The sequence below is a fragment of the Synchiropus splendidus genome, chromosome 1 (assembly GCF_027744825.2).
Source record: "Synchiropus splendidus isolate RoL2022-P1 chromosome 1, RoL_Sspl_1.0, whole genome shotgun sequence".
In the NCBI taxonomy this organism is placed as follows: Eukaryota; Metazoa; Chordata; class Actinopteri; order Syngnathiformes; family Callionymidae; genus Synchiropus; species Synchiropus splendidus.
The window spans coordinates 56,051,437-56,067,627 of record NC_071334.1 but is presented as its reverse complement, the minus strand read 5'-3'; the positions used below and the strand labels follow the sequence as shown (position 1 = coordinate 56,067,627).

Here is a 16,191-nt window from a genome sequence, read left to right as displayed (position 1 = left end):
TTTTAACTATTTTACAAGATAGATTATGGTTGTAGTTGTTCTTTTAATGTATTTTGAAGGGGTTCTCCCCAGTGCTGTACTAGCATAGGGACAACAGGATTTTGACCCCTAACATTAAGGTCAATGTTAAATATGGATCCGGATACGGACAGAGCCTTATGTCCATGTTTTGTGTTCATTTCGTCCGTAACTTCTGCACATTTCCACAAAGCTTAAGGACACTGACAAAGTGGGGCTGTACCACTGGAAACCATGAGGGCAGTGTTCTAGTCACGTAGCTATGCAGCCAATATGTAACTCTCATGAGAACCAAAATATACATAACAATGTCCGGATTTCTCCACCCTCTAGTTGTGATATATTTAATGCCATAGGTACCAACTATGTAATCTTACCGAATGTGTCCGACCAGGTCACTTTCTACTGCATCTGTACATGTCAACCAATCACGACGCGCAGTTCGACAAACCCAAAAGTGAAAGGGCCGGTAAAGGTTAAAACTCCTTCATGGATGCACATTCGACCCTGACAAATGAATAAAACTATCTTCATAATTGTCTGCTGATGAGTTGATTCTGGTTTCAGTGCAATATCAAATGAAAGCGATGACCCATACATGTCAGCCAATCATGACACAATGTTCCGCAGATCGGGGAGAAGAACGGACTTATACTTTGCAAACCACCCGATGACAAACATCGTATTTTGCAGATATTAATGTTACGCATGTGGTAGAAAGTGCCATCAAATTTGCCATGTAATTTTTTTATTGGCTCATAAAAAAAATATCACATCTGCTGGATGTGACGTCATCATCCCGCATCCCATTGGGGGACACCCCATGTGTCCTGAGGAGAACCCTGAAAATGTCATTTAAGTTGTTGCATATACATAGCCATACACTCTAGCGACACCTCACAATTTATATTTATTTTACGCTTACTTTTAAGCCCAGGCTTCGGTATAACTTGTAAATTACATATAAACTATGATATATATATTTGAAGAATGATTCACAAATATTTTTGCAAAACACACTGCACAACATTCAGATGTTATTGGTGACTACCAACTGTTTATTAAGCAGAGCAGAACACACGGGGGGAAGCTATTAAGATGGAACTGCATGGCATTATGTAATTGTGGCACCATTAGACTGCTATAATAGGGAGCATCTCAAACTGCCCGCTTGAATTGGAAATTACAGCCTCTTTTAATGATTCATTGCATAGAAGGACAGTGTACTTTTTTTTAGAAAAGCATCATGTGGTGGCTGGGTAATAACCAAGGGCATTGTGGTTAAGTGATGTGTGTGCTCAGCCAAGCGAGCCAGCAGGACACCCAGGGGTAATCTTGTTTGAACGGCCACTAATAAAATCAGATATCGCCATCTGGCGTGTAAACCAAATACTTGCATTATGACCAGCCGCTGCTGCTGGACAAACAAATGAAAGTAAACAACTACTCTCTTTCATTTCAGCGAAAATGACAAATCATTTTCTTGCACAATAATGTATGTTATTGACACAATAATAACATATAATAACAATAATGTAGTACTCTCAAAATCATATAACATCTGTCAGAATATGAATATAGTATTTTGTAAATATATATATTTTTCAAAAAAGCTTTCTGATTTCAGCACTTTGGTAGCCAAAGACTGTTTTAGTGGAAGCTTAAAAGATCAGTCCCTACCTTGAAAAGTGTGCCCTCTCATTCCCAAAATGATTCTCCTTCAGGCACATCACAATCTGGCACTGAATGCAGAGTTGGCACGTCAGTGTGTACACAAGTAAGCCGGTAGATTGATGTCAGGGTGTGCTTCCAATCCGTCATGCCTTTCTCGTCCATACACAACCGTAGCTGGCTGCGCTTGAAAATGACACTTCCCTCTGTTACATCCCACTCTGCGTGGAACTCACACAGCTCCCCTCTTGATGTACTAAAATCCTACCTCCCTCATTTCTGATCTCTGCCGAGCTCGCGCGTAGTCATCTCCACGCCCAACACAACACCAACGTCACTGATGCACAAACGCTTGGTTATTCTTGACAGGCTGTGTGAACAGGCAGTGCCAGATATTTGTGCTAAATAGACATCTGTGTTTTTCACAGAGGCAACAACCAATTTATTTTTCACATCGCAAAATCTCTCAAATTTCTGAAATCATTTCATAATTTGCTTTGTCTCAGCATCAGTACTTGTAACTTTCTTATAACAAACCAAATGGCATGGCTTCGGGAGGACCGAACACTGCCCTTTCTGCTCTTTTGCCCGTGACAAATCCCTGACCAGCAGGCCGAAATTTAATCAGCATGGTGGTTTTACTGAAGTTACATCTGCTGCAGGCCCTGGGTGCATGTCCTGCTTCATACTGCAACTACGGCAGTGGACAGAGGAGACGGAAGAGAGAGAGAGAGAGACACTAAATGTGCACGAGTGAGAACAGAAGCAGGATGTACACTCCGTTCCGCTCTGTTGCCTAGCAACACTTACTCAATGTCTGCTTCCATCTTTGCATTATTTTGGCTCTGAAATAGAGTTCAGACATGACATGGCGCCCAATGAGTCCAGAAACGATTCATGTGTTAAAATTCATATTTGGGTTGCTGGTTAAAGTGTGCATGCTGTTAAAGAAGATCTGGATGTGGTGTATTTCACTATGTCCAGATGTACTCTGAAGCCTATCACTCAGTCTACCTCCAGGTAACCAGTCATCAAAGCAACGGGTGCCATCTAGTGGCTGATGCGATTATACATAGTGGGAGGGTCAAGCTGGGTCCCAAGAGAGTCATTGCAGGTTTTTTGTTCCAACTGACTGACCACACACACCAGACTGCAATCAGTTGATTGTCAGTCCACTGCAGCTTGTTGTTTGGTTGGAACAAAAACCTGCGCCCTACAGGGCCCGTTTGGGACTCAGTTTGACACCCCTGATATATGGCATATGGCACCGTGAACGCTCAGCACTAAGAGTGTGCTTCACATTTGGCAGAAAATGGAGTAGGATATTCCACAAAAAGGACCATCATTTTGAAAAAGGAAAGCACTGAGACCAAAAGTTTTACACGGTAGTATTTTCTATTATTCAATGCAACAAATTATTTGTTGCATTGTTTTAAACATTTGGAAAAACCTTTGACAGGAAGGAGATCTATGCAGCTTTCTCCATCCATCAAAAGGTCCAGTGATGATAACCACCACATGACAATCACTCATCCGTTACTTGTCCCAATATCAGTACGTCCTGAAAATTTGGAGTTCATTTGCAAACAGTACGACAATTTAAAAAGTGGGATATATGGAATGGAATTAATATAGAAAGCGGTGCAGAACGTGAGTCATAAAAATAAAAGAAACATATGTTATACCATTCTATACGTTTCAAAGTGCTCCAGAGTATAAGTTGGAACAGTGGAAAAATGCATCATGATGTAAAAAAAACATAAATAAGCAGCACTGGACTACAAGTCAGTCGTGTTTTCAGGAGAAATGTCTTTTACTAAATTAATCGCATGAAGCAGAAACACCACAAAGGTCATCCCGCAAAGTCATTTGTATTCATTGCCCCAACTTGAACTGTCAGGTGGTTCAGAACATAGCCAATCGAGAAGCGATCCGACTGACAAACCAAGAAGCAAAGGGGAATTTTTCCCATTTATTGCGCTGATGACAGTAGCTTTTAATCATGAGAAATAAATGAAAATCACTGATCTGCAGGCGCTGTCACCCAGTTGGTCCCTTGAGGCGTATGGCAGCACACACAAACTTCTGTGTGTAGCGGTATGTCCTTGTCATTGTGTTATTATAATGTTTCTCTTTGGATTTCTTTCCATATGAGGACACCAAAAAGCACCATAACTACACCCATGTCTATGATACATGTTGTGTTTTCCATGACACGGTGCACAATGGTCAGCACTGCTGAAAGTCAGCAAGAAGGTTCCAAGTTCCAATCCAGCTCTGGAGAGACAGAATCAAGACGATAGGGGCGCACCACGGATAGAATGTTTACTCCTAGGTCATGATGGCCAGTGTGAAATAACATTTAAGAACATACTGTTTCCTATTGGTCCCAGTATTGGGTCATGAGAAAGCATACCCTCTGGCGGAAGCAACACAATATTAAGAGCAAGGTCATGATGTTATTGTTGTCAGCCGGTATTGACAACGTACTGTCTGCTGTCTGAATATGTGTTGGCTAGATGGTCGTATTGAGTTGTAACTAAATTGGCCCTTAGATCCAACTATCCAATATGCAGCGGGTTCCATTACATACTGCAACCCAGTCACAAAAAGAAGAACATAAAGTTGAATGTTTCCAGCAAACAACACCACAGTCCTCCTGCTTTCAGTTCAGTACCTTGCTCTTGGCATGGAGGTGGTGATGGTGAATGTTTCTGGCACTGATCATGGCCAGCTGTCTCTGGATCCACTGTAACTCCATCTGAGAGTGCCTCAGCAGCTCCTCCACATTCGCCCTGGACGTGTGATCACGCATTATCACCTGCACAAACCACACACAGACTGACATCAGACACACTGTTTACTTCATACTACTTCACAATCATCGACTCCTGAAAGACACACTTAAAGCAAACCATTAACAGCACATGTAGAAAAGGCCATTTCTTTAGGATTCAAATAAAATAACACAGCTGTCTGGTATGTATGAATCATAAAATACTACTGGCATCAATTATAAAAAAAAAATAAACAGTCACTTACTGTCAGATTTCTTTATCTTCTTTAATAAATAACTAAAAACTCTCTTGTGACATGATCAATTCCTGCTGCCTCATCTCAAACCATTGATTGTTTGTCTGTACCAACACTACTCCACTGTGCACTTTATCTGAGCGTGCTCAGTGTCAGAGAACGTTGTTACATAAGAGTGGATTACCGAAGTGGAACAGCACAATGAAGGGGGGGGGATTAAAAAATCTGCTTTTATCTGTCAATGCTAAATCCCCATCAATCTCATCCTCCAGTGCTTAACCTCCACACACGTGCGCACACATACAAGTTAGGGAGGTTAAAGTTGCTTGTATTGCAGGGGATTTGACTGAGCTTCTTTTCGTACTAAATTTTTGTGCGATATTATGTCTAAAGGAAGTGATTTGCAAATGATTTTGCGGTCTTTTAATATACTTTTTCCACATCATGTTGTGAAATTTACGCTTTTATGCACTTTGAATATACACTTTTGCCTTATTCATGGCAATAGAGAGACATGTACAAATATCAATGAATTCAAGTCCTAGTCTGGAAACAGAGCAGGGTCGACCCACTGATGACAAAATCCATCTTAAAAAAAAAAACAAAACAAAAAACAATATTGTCTGATCTAGATGATAAATTTTATTTTGATTGTTTCATTTTTAACAGTGAAAACAGGTCAAAAGTGATTTGAAATACTCCATCAGCAGTCAGGCAAACCATCAAGTTCTCTGCATATTTATTCAGGCAGATTTATTTGTCAATCATCAGAATCTGAATCTGAAAAACTTTATTAATACCATGGGAAATTTTGTTCGTAACATAACATGCTCTGCAACAATTATATGAATTAAAAAATGTAAAATATCAAATGCAAAACACTGTTTTTAACAGACAGTGTAGGAAAGAGCAAAAAAGGCTGTGCACATAGTGCACATAAAGACGGACGTGGAAGCGGGCTATGTACAATATGCAAAAACTAAAAACAGATTGAGATGAAAAAATAAATCTTTCACAGTAAATTTTATAGGGATGAATTGTAGTTTTATTGTCACACAAACAGAGGACCTCCTCTGGCGCTCAGTCTTTGAAGGCTTGAGACAACTCGCCTTTTTTCTCAACAGTAGCAAATGAAAAATACAAAGTAACACAAACCACAGGATATAGCATCACGCCAAAACCATCTTCGATAAGCCAGAAATATTGTCAGATCACCAAACTAATAATGCATCAACATTACAATCCCTAACCCTGGTGAATTGGATGAACAAACAGGTCACCCCTCCTGCTTCATGTTTCCATCACTGCATCTACTACATCTATTCATAATAACATTTTAATGCTACGTCATGTCAACAACTTTGAATCAGTGAACAAATATAGTACTTTGAGAACGGCAGCAAACATTTGCTTTATGATTTGCTAATAGATTAACAAATATTAATAATACTAATAACATATAATCCTTCCGTATAAGGAGCATCTACATTGAATAATTTCAAAGTAGACGCACATCTTTCAGCTGCATCTACTTCTTGTTTTTGGAAGTTCCACATTAATTGTGAACTATTGTGGCTTTTGCTTGCAGAGAAAAACGCCAGATACTACTCGAACTGTAACTACAGACAGAACAGCATCAATGATAACCTGATTCGAGTTAGACTTATCTAACAGTAAGAAGAAATACTGTGCGCATTAGCTGCTGGTGTGGTGAGAATATGTCAAGACATCTAACGCGGTAGTAAATGACTGACTGAATGAGAAGCAGAACTGACTTGGTTATTGTGTACATAGTTATATTTCAATGTTCTCTGTTACCTTTTCGCAGCGAGCCGTCCTCTTCTCTCACGCCCTGCTTGGCAGTTAAGGTCACGTGTTAGACAGCGCGAGAACTAAATTATTCTAAATCTATTTTTATATGATTAGAGAATAGTAACAAAACGTCTCGTTGAGTTTCGTCCTCGCGATGAGTGTAGCGGTATTTTTTTTAATCGATCGGTTTTTGGGCGGCCCGTCCAGGCACGGCTGTCTGATCTGAAGCGGGGGTCACTGACTGTATGATTCAGATTTTCTCTCACGACATTTCTGAACCTGAGCTCCCTGCTGCGAGCCATATGGTGAGAAGTGCAATCTGAGAACACTCGTTACCTGTAGCGTGTGGCGTCAGCGCGTCACAGAACAATGGATAAATCACTTGTCAAGGATCTGTAACGCTACTGTCTGACTGACAGGAATCAGATCTGGGTCAATAATATCAAGCAAAACTTTTTACATATACGGTGACACGACACAATATGTTACTTTGTCATGAGATTTATCAAGTGGATGTCCATTCGGGAAGAATCCTTTTAATCGAATTCAAGTTTCAAGTAGTTTGCGAGAGTTCTTGTAACTCCGGTAGGTTTTTTTTTTCCAAATTATTATTAAAAACGCTAATATGATTAACAATTTTAAAGAACAATAACTATGATAAAACATCAGCATTTTGTAATGTAAAATACGAATTGGATCTCTCACTACAGCATCTCCTTCATTGTGACTTTGTGATCCACTGTGACGGTTTTATTGATATGTTGTCAGTTTTTTGCCAAGAAAATCATCCTTTTAAAGGTTAAAAAAAGAAAACATTACATTGAAATTCTCTATCAAATATTGCACATTGACCAGGCACTGAACATGTCACTTTGAAAATTCCTTTCTACTCGAAAAAGGTTTAATTACTCAAACACCACATTGGTTTCCAAAAATTGCATATTATTTCAATATCTTTTTCACAACCATTTCATTTCAGCTATGATGACACTGGGCAACAGAAAAAGGTCATTTGTAAACCATAATGAAATTAAGACAATCTTTAAGAAAAGATTTAATGAGTTTCAAGCAGTGTCCACTACAACACTCAAACATCTCCCACAATGATAAACCTAGATGGATGATGTGGTCCCTCACACCAACAGCAAACACACATACTTTCTTCTTTTAAGCCAGGCAAAAGTGGCGCGCCATAACATCTTTGTCCGCCTTCATCAGGTGGGTGGCAGGTTCAAACTCCAAGGGGACGCTCTTAGTTTCAGGCTGACTCAGGTCTTTTTCCATCAGCTGCAACAGCAAAAGAAAACAGTCAACATTTGTGATGTCACTAAGATCCTCAGTTAAATGAAGATACATAACATGAAAACTAATTCCTTAGAGATGTGGAGGCAAAACACAACACTGCAGCCAGTTCATTATACGCACTGCCAAACCTATCTTCTAAACTGAGCACCTCTGTTTATACATGACATCGGGTTAATGCCAACTGACCTCGAAGGTGGTCATCTCGAGCAACTCACTGATGTCAGCCTCCTGCACTGGCAAGGCTGTGTTGATCATCATTGCCGCTTTGGCCACATCTGGATGGTAATGTTTCTGCAGCGTCTGGGAGAAGAGAGTAAATACAGTCACATATGTGTACAGTACTAGTAAAACTAGTGCTACTTCTTGGAGTATCAATACTGTTTCATAGATGTATTTATATAATAATCAACTGCATCAAATGCGTAATAAACGCAGAAATGTTTGACCTTTATTTCCCACAGACTGCTCTCTAACGCGTGACACTCGGCAGGATCCTCCTCTTCCATTACATATGGATCTTCCAAAGGTTCTGGGCAAGAGAAGATGAGCAAACATACAGATCTGATAAGAGGAGTGTTTTTTTATTTGAAGGGAAATGTCAGTAAGCATTGAACTTTTAGAGACAAAATGTACCGTCATCTGTGCAGGGCTTGTGAATGAGCACTCTGCTTGATGGATGGCGTCGAATAAGGTTACATATGAACGCTAGCACCATGAGGAGAGCAGCAGGCGGTGCAGTGAGAGCCAAGCGTGCCAGGCGTTTGGCAAACGCAGCCACGAGATACACCGGTAAGTGACTGAAAGAGAAGCACACATAAATACATCAAAGCAAAAATGAGGCATGTAAACATTCCTCTTCTTTCAGCATTAGAGTCTGTCACAACATTTAAAGAACAGCAAACTTACCTGGAGCTCATGAAGATGTTGGCCAAGTGGAAGAAGCGCGCTCGGTATTTTACATGGAAAATTGAAGGCTCAAGAAGATTGTACAACTTCTTGTAGAAATCCGGGTATTCTCTGAAAGAAAAAAAATATATATGGACTATTTTTAGAAAATATTAGTGACGGGATATCATGAAACAGTATTGTAGGGTTGATGAAACAGTGCCCTAATTTTCAGAGGCCACTAGATGGCACTCGTAGAATAGAAATGATGTGAAGTTTTATTGCAATAGTTGTTCAAAGTCAAACATTATACAGCGCCATCTAGTGGCTTCAGAAATTTAAGGTAGTGTTGGTAGCTTGGCTGCTATCTCCGTAAATTAGTAATTGATATGATACAGATGAGAATAAATTCAGGGTCTCTGGGGAATTGTGCCGAGTACTCACAAGTTGTGTTCATGCATGAGAACAAAAAGTCCATTGAGGGCCAACAGGCTGATAGCACCACCTGGATGTTAAAGAAAGTACAGGACAAATCTCAAAATGTACCTCATTAGGGGAACCAGTATTTTCACAAGAACGGTCCTGTGCAGACCTGAAGAGAGTGAGCTGTAATTTTCTCACAACTTACCGACATCGTATGCAGCCGTCAAGAAGTCAATCATGAGGGTAGGTTTGCTCATGTGGGGCAGGATGGAGTCATGGAGGATTACCAGCACCTTTTTATACATACTACTGGGCAGCTGCAGGTATCAAAAGCAAAAGTCAAGCAATTTAGAGGATATATTTGTGTGTTAATCGAATAAATTAATCACCTTATACTTGAGAAATCCAAGCCACATCCTCTCAAAGACACGCTTGTGTTCCTGCGACATCATTGCACCAGTCAGACAAGGTTTGGGACTTGAATTATGTCAGTTATTAAAGATCGTGCCTACCAACAGTTTTGTAGCCTTCCAGTCATCGTGCTTTACTGCAAATACAAATAATTAATCCAAAACGTGTCAATAAAACATTCTAAAGCAATGAATATCCCTGCAGCCACCCCACCTTCCTGTTTGACCATAAAGTTGCAGAGCTCGGACTCCTGACTGGGCAAGCTGATGCTGGAGATGAGGGTGAGTGCATTGTTCTGATACACAGGTAGCACACTCTGTGAGGAAAATACACTCAGTCATTCAACAGTAGTAGCGAAACTTAAAACACAAATTTAACATACCCCTTTGCTTCTGTCCATAGTTTGGCCGACATTCTCACGGATGCAGCTCATTACATAAAAGCGAACATCATCCATCTCGAGGAACTCTTGGAACCTTGAGATCAGCAGGGAGTTGTCGGATGTTTTGGACAGCATTTGATCCACAACACCCTAAACACACAATCGAAACGTGAACGCATAGTCAAAGCGTCATGCAAAGACACATTTCCATCCATTTTCACAAAAAAATCCAGGTATTTTAATGACAATGAAAGAAGTAATTTTGCATCAGAAGTGCAAGGAGATCAATGAGTCGTCAGAAAGACTTACCTTGATGAGTGGTCGTGGGAAACTATGGTGCTCACTCCAGCTCAGGTCCTCCAGGGGATGTTGTCCTTCTGTCGCAGCAAACTTCATTAAGCAGCACAAAGCACTCTCCTGGGAAAAGCAGGCTATTGAACAAACCCATTTTCACAGTTAACTTCCTACAGTTTATAGAAAACAGTATATACAGTATTAAGAGAAGATGGGGTTCATGGAAAAAGACTATTGAAATGAGTAGTTTGGGCAAAAGACATTTTTTTTATTATTGAATGTAGTTATATGTTAACAGCAAGGTTTGTTGAGTTTAGTGGTTTTCTCCTTGTATTTGAGTGAATTTGAAATTATTATATAAGATGCGAGCATAAGGCGAAACCACAATCTATATGACAACATCACACTGGATTACTCAAGTTCATTTTACCACATTGACTTACCCGAGCCCCATGAAGTTCATGACTGAGATTTTCAAGTAGCATCTCCACACAGCTGTCGTAGCGATATCTCATGAACATTTGATATTTTGCCTCAGCTTCGTACTTTCCTAAACCGGACATATGCAATATTGCAGTTTTACAAAACGTCATTTACTGTATGTAAATAAGCATTTTAAACACAACATATTTGGTTCTTTACGGCGTTATACATCTGCACAATGTAAATACGTACCACTGAGAACTTCCTCTTCGTCTCCTGCAGGTAGTTTCCCAATATATAGATCTTTTCTTTCTAATAATGTGCAGAATAAATTGGTACATGCATCGGTAGCACGGACAACATCCTCCTCCTTTTCTGACTTTAAAGAGAGACACATGGATGTGAGTACTAACTGGTCTGAAACGCTACCATTAGAGACATGACTTCCCACATCAAATATTGCCTTTGACTTACCTGAAGGAATTCGAATACGTCAAAAACATCATTGGCATGTTTTTTACTGCCAAGTATCTGTTCCACTTTGCTTTTCAAGTCGATTTTGGCTGTTTTGATGCTGCTTTCGGTTGTTTTTTCAGAACTCACGTTGCGTTTCTTGGCGGGCGCCATGTTTACTCACTGAGTGCTGCCTTTAGGTACAAGTGGAAGAGAACCATTGTCTTGAAAAATAAATTAATAAAATACATAAACATCATAACAAAATATGTGTTGGTTTGTTAATTTCTCTGTCCGCAGCATGAGCATAAGCATTTTGAAACATTTTGCATTTAAAACACAGAGTGAAACATACAGAAGAACTGATGTAAGCTGTCGACGTGATGGTCCTGAACGCAACATCACGAGGATCATGGAAATATTGCTATCGCCTCCTAGCGAATGGAGGTGATATTAGCTTTGTTTTTCATTAGATTTGTATATTTCAAATCTAACATTACTACACATGATTGAATTAAATGTAATTTTAAATCATTAGATAAAAAATGATCCGACCTGAAAAAAACATTTCAAGCCTAAGTGGTAAAATTAACCACATTTTTAAAAAGAAATGTTAGAAAACAATTCAGTATTGAGGAAAAGAGCTTTAATTTTTTGCATCACTTGTATGTTGATACTTAACACAAATGCTTTTCAAGGAACATTCAAATAAGGCATCACAACTGGTCTTCAACGATGGAGAGTTTGTCAGATGTGCACATAGATAAAGGCAAGTATTCCTCAAGCAGCACCCTATGTCACATTATAATCAGCGTGTTTCTTAAAATATGATGTAGAGAATTGTTCCAGACTGTACACAGATATTGCTTTTGAACAGAAATTTGCTTGGAATGCTGTACTGGCTAGTTAGCCATTAACAAAGGTGTTCTGATGGAGGATGGGGAGGGGCGTGAACAGATATTTGGAGGAGATTTAAAAAAATAATAAAACATCATAAACTTGGTTCTTCTTAAGCCGGGGCAGTATTCGAACATAAGTGAAGACAATGACTTTGAGTTAACTCAATAACCTGTCCAAGCAGGTACACAAAACCCTCAGAAGGCACTAATCCGAGTTGTTGGATTCCTCCTCATTGTTCAACTTTTCGGCATCGCTCTGCAGAAACAAGAGCAAAAGCATTATTAGGGAAACAAATGTAATTTCATCAAGACGGTGCCCTCATGAAGCCCGTACCTGCTTCTCATCTTTATTGCCGGAGAAGTTGTGAATCGGGAGCGTGGACATCCAGCTGACCATTGAGCCCTCCTGGATTTCTGTTTCTACAATAGTCGGGTAGATGTGTGCCTTCTTGAAAGCCACAATGGCATCCTCTTCCAGATCCCACTCCAGCAGTTCATGAAAACCATCTCTTCCGAAACGTTTGTTGTACCTCTCAAAGTGAACTCTTTCCAGAACTAAGCCAAGCCCTGGCGCTTTCGGAATATCCACCTTCTCATGTCCCCAACTCCGCTCCATCACATCCTCCGGCGCATAGCCCTTCACAACCGCGATGACCAATCCAATCATCTTTCGGATCTGGTGCATCATGAAGCTCTGGCCTCGTACAGTGATCACTGCAAATTCGGTGTCGCGCTGAAGGAAAGGCTGTCCACACGACATCTCAGTGATGTAGCGGCGGGCACTCGGGTCATTTGGAGCCTTTTGAGAGGTAAAGTTGTGGAAATTATGAGTGCCTTTATACAGCGCAAATAGACAGTTCACTCTCTGAAGAGTCCCTGGTTCAAGGCGAAAGGCAGCTATATCTCCAGTGTCGTAGTCTTTTGGAGAAAAGGCCACCGTTGGAAGCATATAAGAGTAAGTGCGAGCATCACAGTTGTTTTTGGAATTGAAACTCTGGGTCACTCTCTTCAAACCTGCAAGTAGAAAAGTCATATTCATACGATGAGTAATGACAGACATACAATTATATTTAGATGGTTTAGTTATAATTTAAAATATTTAAATGCTACCCCTTAAACAAACTAGCCAATGTCACAAGACCCCACAGAAAACCTTGGTAGAGGATTTAGACCAGAAAACACAAAGGTAGCCAAACCCGCATCGTGCATCCCAGCTATGATGCCATCTTTAGAGTCACAAAGAGATGTATCTCACCAAGCACTCTGATTTGAGCAGGAAGATTCTCGTTCATTTTTTCAATGATGTTTTCAATCAGCCTCAGCTTCAGAGACACCACCTGTCCCGCGGCAGAGACACCCTATACCAGCACAGACCAAAACAGAACCAGCACCATCAATTCATCCAGTTTGTCGTATATTAAAGAAACCATGTGAACAGCCAGATGAAAAGTTTAAATCCAGCTACCTTATCTGTCCTGGCACATCTTTGGAATGACATCTTCTTCATCTCATCACCATGGTTTTCCGGTATGCAGCCAGATTTGACAAGTGCTTCAACCAGATCATCCTCAATAGTCCTGAATTGACTGGTTCCAACATTCCTCTAATATAAACAAATAAAAGTGTAAAATGTCCCGATGTTTAAGAATCCAGATCACTCCCAAAATTCCATCTTTTCATATTATTTTGAACACAGGCAGACAAAAAGACAAACAAATTCTGTTGAAAACAAAACATGAAACCCCTGTGCAGGTAATGATAGAGATTAATCACAAAACACATCCCAACACAAGGCATTTATAGATTATGTTTGAGAACAAACCTGCATTCCATAATATCCTTTTCCAGAGTAGGCCATTAAAAGCACCACTTTCTTCTTGGGATATTTCTTCCCTTCGTCATTTTGTTCCTCTTCAACCTTCAATCTCTTTGTGTCTTGGATCTCAGCAGACTCATTTTCTTCGTTGGCTCTTTTCAACACATTTGCTGACTGATCTACTTTGGATCCGTCAGTCATCATGCAAAGAAAATTGAAAAGGCCACCTATTGGAAGAAACATACACTTTTTATTTGTGTGAGTGCATTCTAAGAAGCTCATTTGTAAGTCGAAACAAACGGACAATATTAGACATAAGAGATATTCATACCACCAACATGAACGTAATGATGCAAAGTATGACAAATTTGAGGAGGTTTCTAGATTTAAAAAAAAATACAACCTGCTTGAAACCTTCTAGACAGTTGGAAACTTAAGGCAACCGCATGTAAATTAATACAATTAATAAAACATTATGTATAATTACGATGACGATTCCTCTGGGAGCTTCCTCACAGAACTAAAGAGCACTTCAGGTCTACGTAAATATCGTCCATCAAGGGCCACATAAAAAGTGCATTAAAATACTTGCCGTTTTCCCGTAATCTCGGTCTTTGATTAACTAAAGCAGTGAAGAGTAGACGAGCTTTGAACATAACCTCATCCAAAGACAAGCGCAACCGAGGAAAAGCTAACACTGATTCTCATATAATTTAAAAGCTGTTTGAAATACGACTTAGCAGATCAGCGGACAAAATATATTTCACATGCGTGTTTTAATGTTTAATATTGATTAAATCGCCTGGTCGCCATATCCTAGAAATTTGAAGGTAAAACTACGATAACTGTCAGGTAGTTGATGCGGACGCGGACACCACACACATGGCTAGCTTCAACTTTAACCCGGATGTAGAAGCTGAACCAATTTAATTATCAGAATAAAAGCATGACCAGCGTTGCAATGTGATGAGCACAATTGCATAACACTGCGTATCATAGAAACGTAGTTACACAATATGAAATTTCTTTTCTATTTTAAAATGTGCTTCTCATTGGAGGTCTAAGTAAAACATCCTCTACGAGCTATGTATTCTTTCAGCGCGATTTGAAATTTAATAACCACAAAGACATTTCCAGACAGTGAGGCCAGAACAATAGCAACAATTGATTTATACTGATAGTTGACATTTAAATAACAAATGTTCTGGTATGGTCTGTAATTAACATCTGAATGTCTAGGTTAAAAAAATAAATAAAATGATAACCCTTGATTTACAGTTCGAGTCAAAGAGTTTTTTTTGTTTTGGTTTGGGTTTTTTTTAAATCACAATAATATATTAACAGCAAATAAGATGAGATATCAAACAAAAACGTGGCATTTTCCAATGACGTTACTAGGCACACAAAAAGCCTTTGAGTGGGATCGGTATTTTTTGCTGAAATGGAAAATGTTGGTTTTGGTCATGAGTTTTTTTTTTACTAGTGTGATCCTGATGCGCTCAACAAAGGTGCAGTGTCAGGCGATAAACCTTGACTGTCATCCTTTGCAGCAAAAACTGCTCATCCAAGGTTGGTACACAAACCAATCCAGTTGTAGGGGGAAAATAATTGGCACAAATTACAATACATCTTGGGTAAATGGAGGAAACTGTTTCACTATATGATGGAAAATAATTACAAGTGTACACATTTGTGTACACTCAATAAATTTCTTTTACCGCAGATGATGGTTATCTTGCTGTGAGGTGTCAGCAATAGCCATTACGCCACTCCACTACCAACTTATGGATGTTATATGGGGGTAAAGGGATACAGCAAATTGATCCTCAATGAATTCAATTCATTTAATCTCAGGATATTGGATGTTTTCTAAAACAGCCGTACTCCATTAGTTTAAACACATATTTCATTGAGCGATTAAAGTCTTCAAATGTGAGTGACAGCGTTCTTTTTGACTGCCATAACGTCAAATGCCAAGGATTTCCCAGCACAGATATTGGAGTTAATGGGTGTCATGTCTGTCATGGCAAATGTAATGGTTTCTTTGTGGTCAGTGGGAAAGGTGTCTCAACATTAAAAAATAATGCACAAACAGTACAGCAACAGACCCATCACTTTTATAATTAAAAAAGATGCACATCATCCACCTTTCTATGTTTTCCATGAGGATTACCTCACCAAAAGAAGATCTTGGATTCTAAGAGACCACAGCTTAAAACTGACATCCCTGAATGCATAGTTCCTCTTTCCCACAGCACCTTATAAGGTGAACCAGTCAAAACATACCAAACATAGACAATCTTCTGCTCCACAGCCAAATTTCACATCATCATGTGTTGGAAGATGACAATAATAATCATGATTGA

The 16,191-nt window shown here is 39.5% G+C and overlaps 3 protein-coding genes across 12 annotated transcripts in view; all 3 read right to left on the bottom strand.

The window, feature by feature from the left end:
- Window positions 1-6,712, bottom strand: part of rimbp2a (RIMS binding protein 2a) — a 64,568-nt gene extending 57,856 nt beyond the window's left edge. For 8 of the 10 annotated variants that reach the window (XR_008414793.1, XM_053867196.1, XM_053867216.1 and 5 more), the window contains exons 1-2: window positions 4,732-4,874; window positions 4,367-4,510 (exon numbers count right to left, since the gene is read on the bottom strand). Coding sequence is in view for 8 of the 10 variants with exons in the window: in XM_053867196.1 (XP_053723171.1) it covers window positions 4,367-4,504 (138 nt within the window). In the remaining 2 variants the exon portion in view is untranslated. Of the gene's footprint in view, window positions 1-1,698; window positions 1,929-4,366; window positions 4,511-4,731; window positions 4,875-6,540 lie in introns of those variants that run through there. The other 2 variants (XM_053867205.1, XM_053867253.1) reach the window with 2 other exon arrangements.
- Window positions 6,713-7,259: 547 nt separating this feature from the next.
- Window positions 7,260-11,290, bottom strand: noc4l (nucleolar complex associated 4 homolog). Its single transcript, XM_053886797.1, has 15 exons — window positions 11,132-11,290; window positions 10,910-11,036; window positions 10,678-10,784; window positions 10,250-10,357; window positions 9,941-10,090; window positions 9,772-9,874; window positions 9,660-9,694; window positions 9,537-9,587; window positions 9,353-9,464; window positions 9,169-9,229; window positions 8,746-8,856; window positions 8,473-8,636; window positions 8,286-8,368; window positions 8,026-8,139; window positions 7,260-7,821 (listed from the first exon to the last, which is right to left on the bottom strand). The coding sequence occupies exons 1-15, from the start codon at window positions 11,282-11,284 to the stop codon at window positions 7,702-7,704; spliced, it is 1,599 nt and encodes a 532-aa protein (XP_053742772.1). The 5' UTR covers window positions 11,285-11,290; the 3' UTR covers window positions 7,260-7,701.
- Window positions 11,291-11,758: 468 nt separating this feature from the next.
- pus1 (pseudouridine synthase 1) lies at window positions 11,759-14,716 on the bottom strand. Its single transcript, XM_053844237.1, has 6 exons — window positions 14,418-14,716; window positions 13,832-14,052; window positions 13,475-13,612; window positions 13,265-13,367; window positions 12,344-13,023; window positions 11,759-12,265 (listed from the first exon to the last, which is right to left on the bottom strand). The coding sequence occupies exons 1-6, from the start codon at window positions 14,479-14,481 to the stop codon at window positions 12,215-12,217; spliced, it is 1,257 nt and encodes a 418-aa protein (XP_053700212.1). The 5' UTR covers window positions 14,482-14,716; the 3' UTR covers window positions 11,759-12,214.
- Between the last annotated feature and the right edge of the window lie 1,475 nt (window positions 14,717-16,191).

Bases quoted from the DNA above. Each gene is read 5' to 3' on its own strand.
- noc4l (XM_053886797.1), bottom strand. From the start codon at position 11,284: ATGGCGCCCGCCAAGAAACGCAACGTGAGTTCTGAAAAAACAACCGAA. The intron at 11,037-11,131 runs GTAAGTCAAAGG...CTCTCTTTAAAG, and splicing joins ACGTATTCGAATTCCTTCAG to TCAGAAAAGGAGGAGGATGT. The intron at 9,230-9,352 runs GTAAGTTGTGAG...TTTAACATCCAG, and splicing joins GACGGCTGCATACGATGTCG to GTGGTGCTATCAGCCTGTTG.
- pus1 (XM_053844237.1), bottom strand. From the start codon at position 14,481: ATGTTCAAAGCTCGTCTACTCTTCACTGCTTTAGTTAATCAAAGACCG. The intron at 13,368-13,474 runs GTAGCTGGATTT...GTGCTGGTATAG, and splicing joins GATGTGCCAGGACAGATAAG to GGTGTCTCTGCCGCGGGACA. The intron at 12,266-12,343 runs GTACGGGCTTCA...TTGTTTCTGCAG, and splicing joins GCAATAAAGATGAGAAGCAG to AGCGATGCCGAAAAGTTGAA.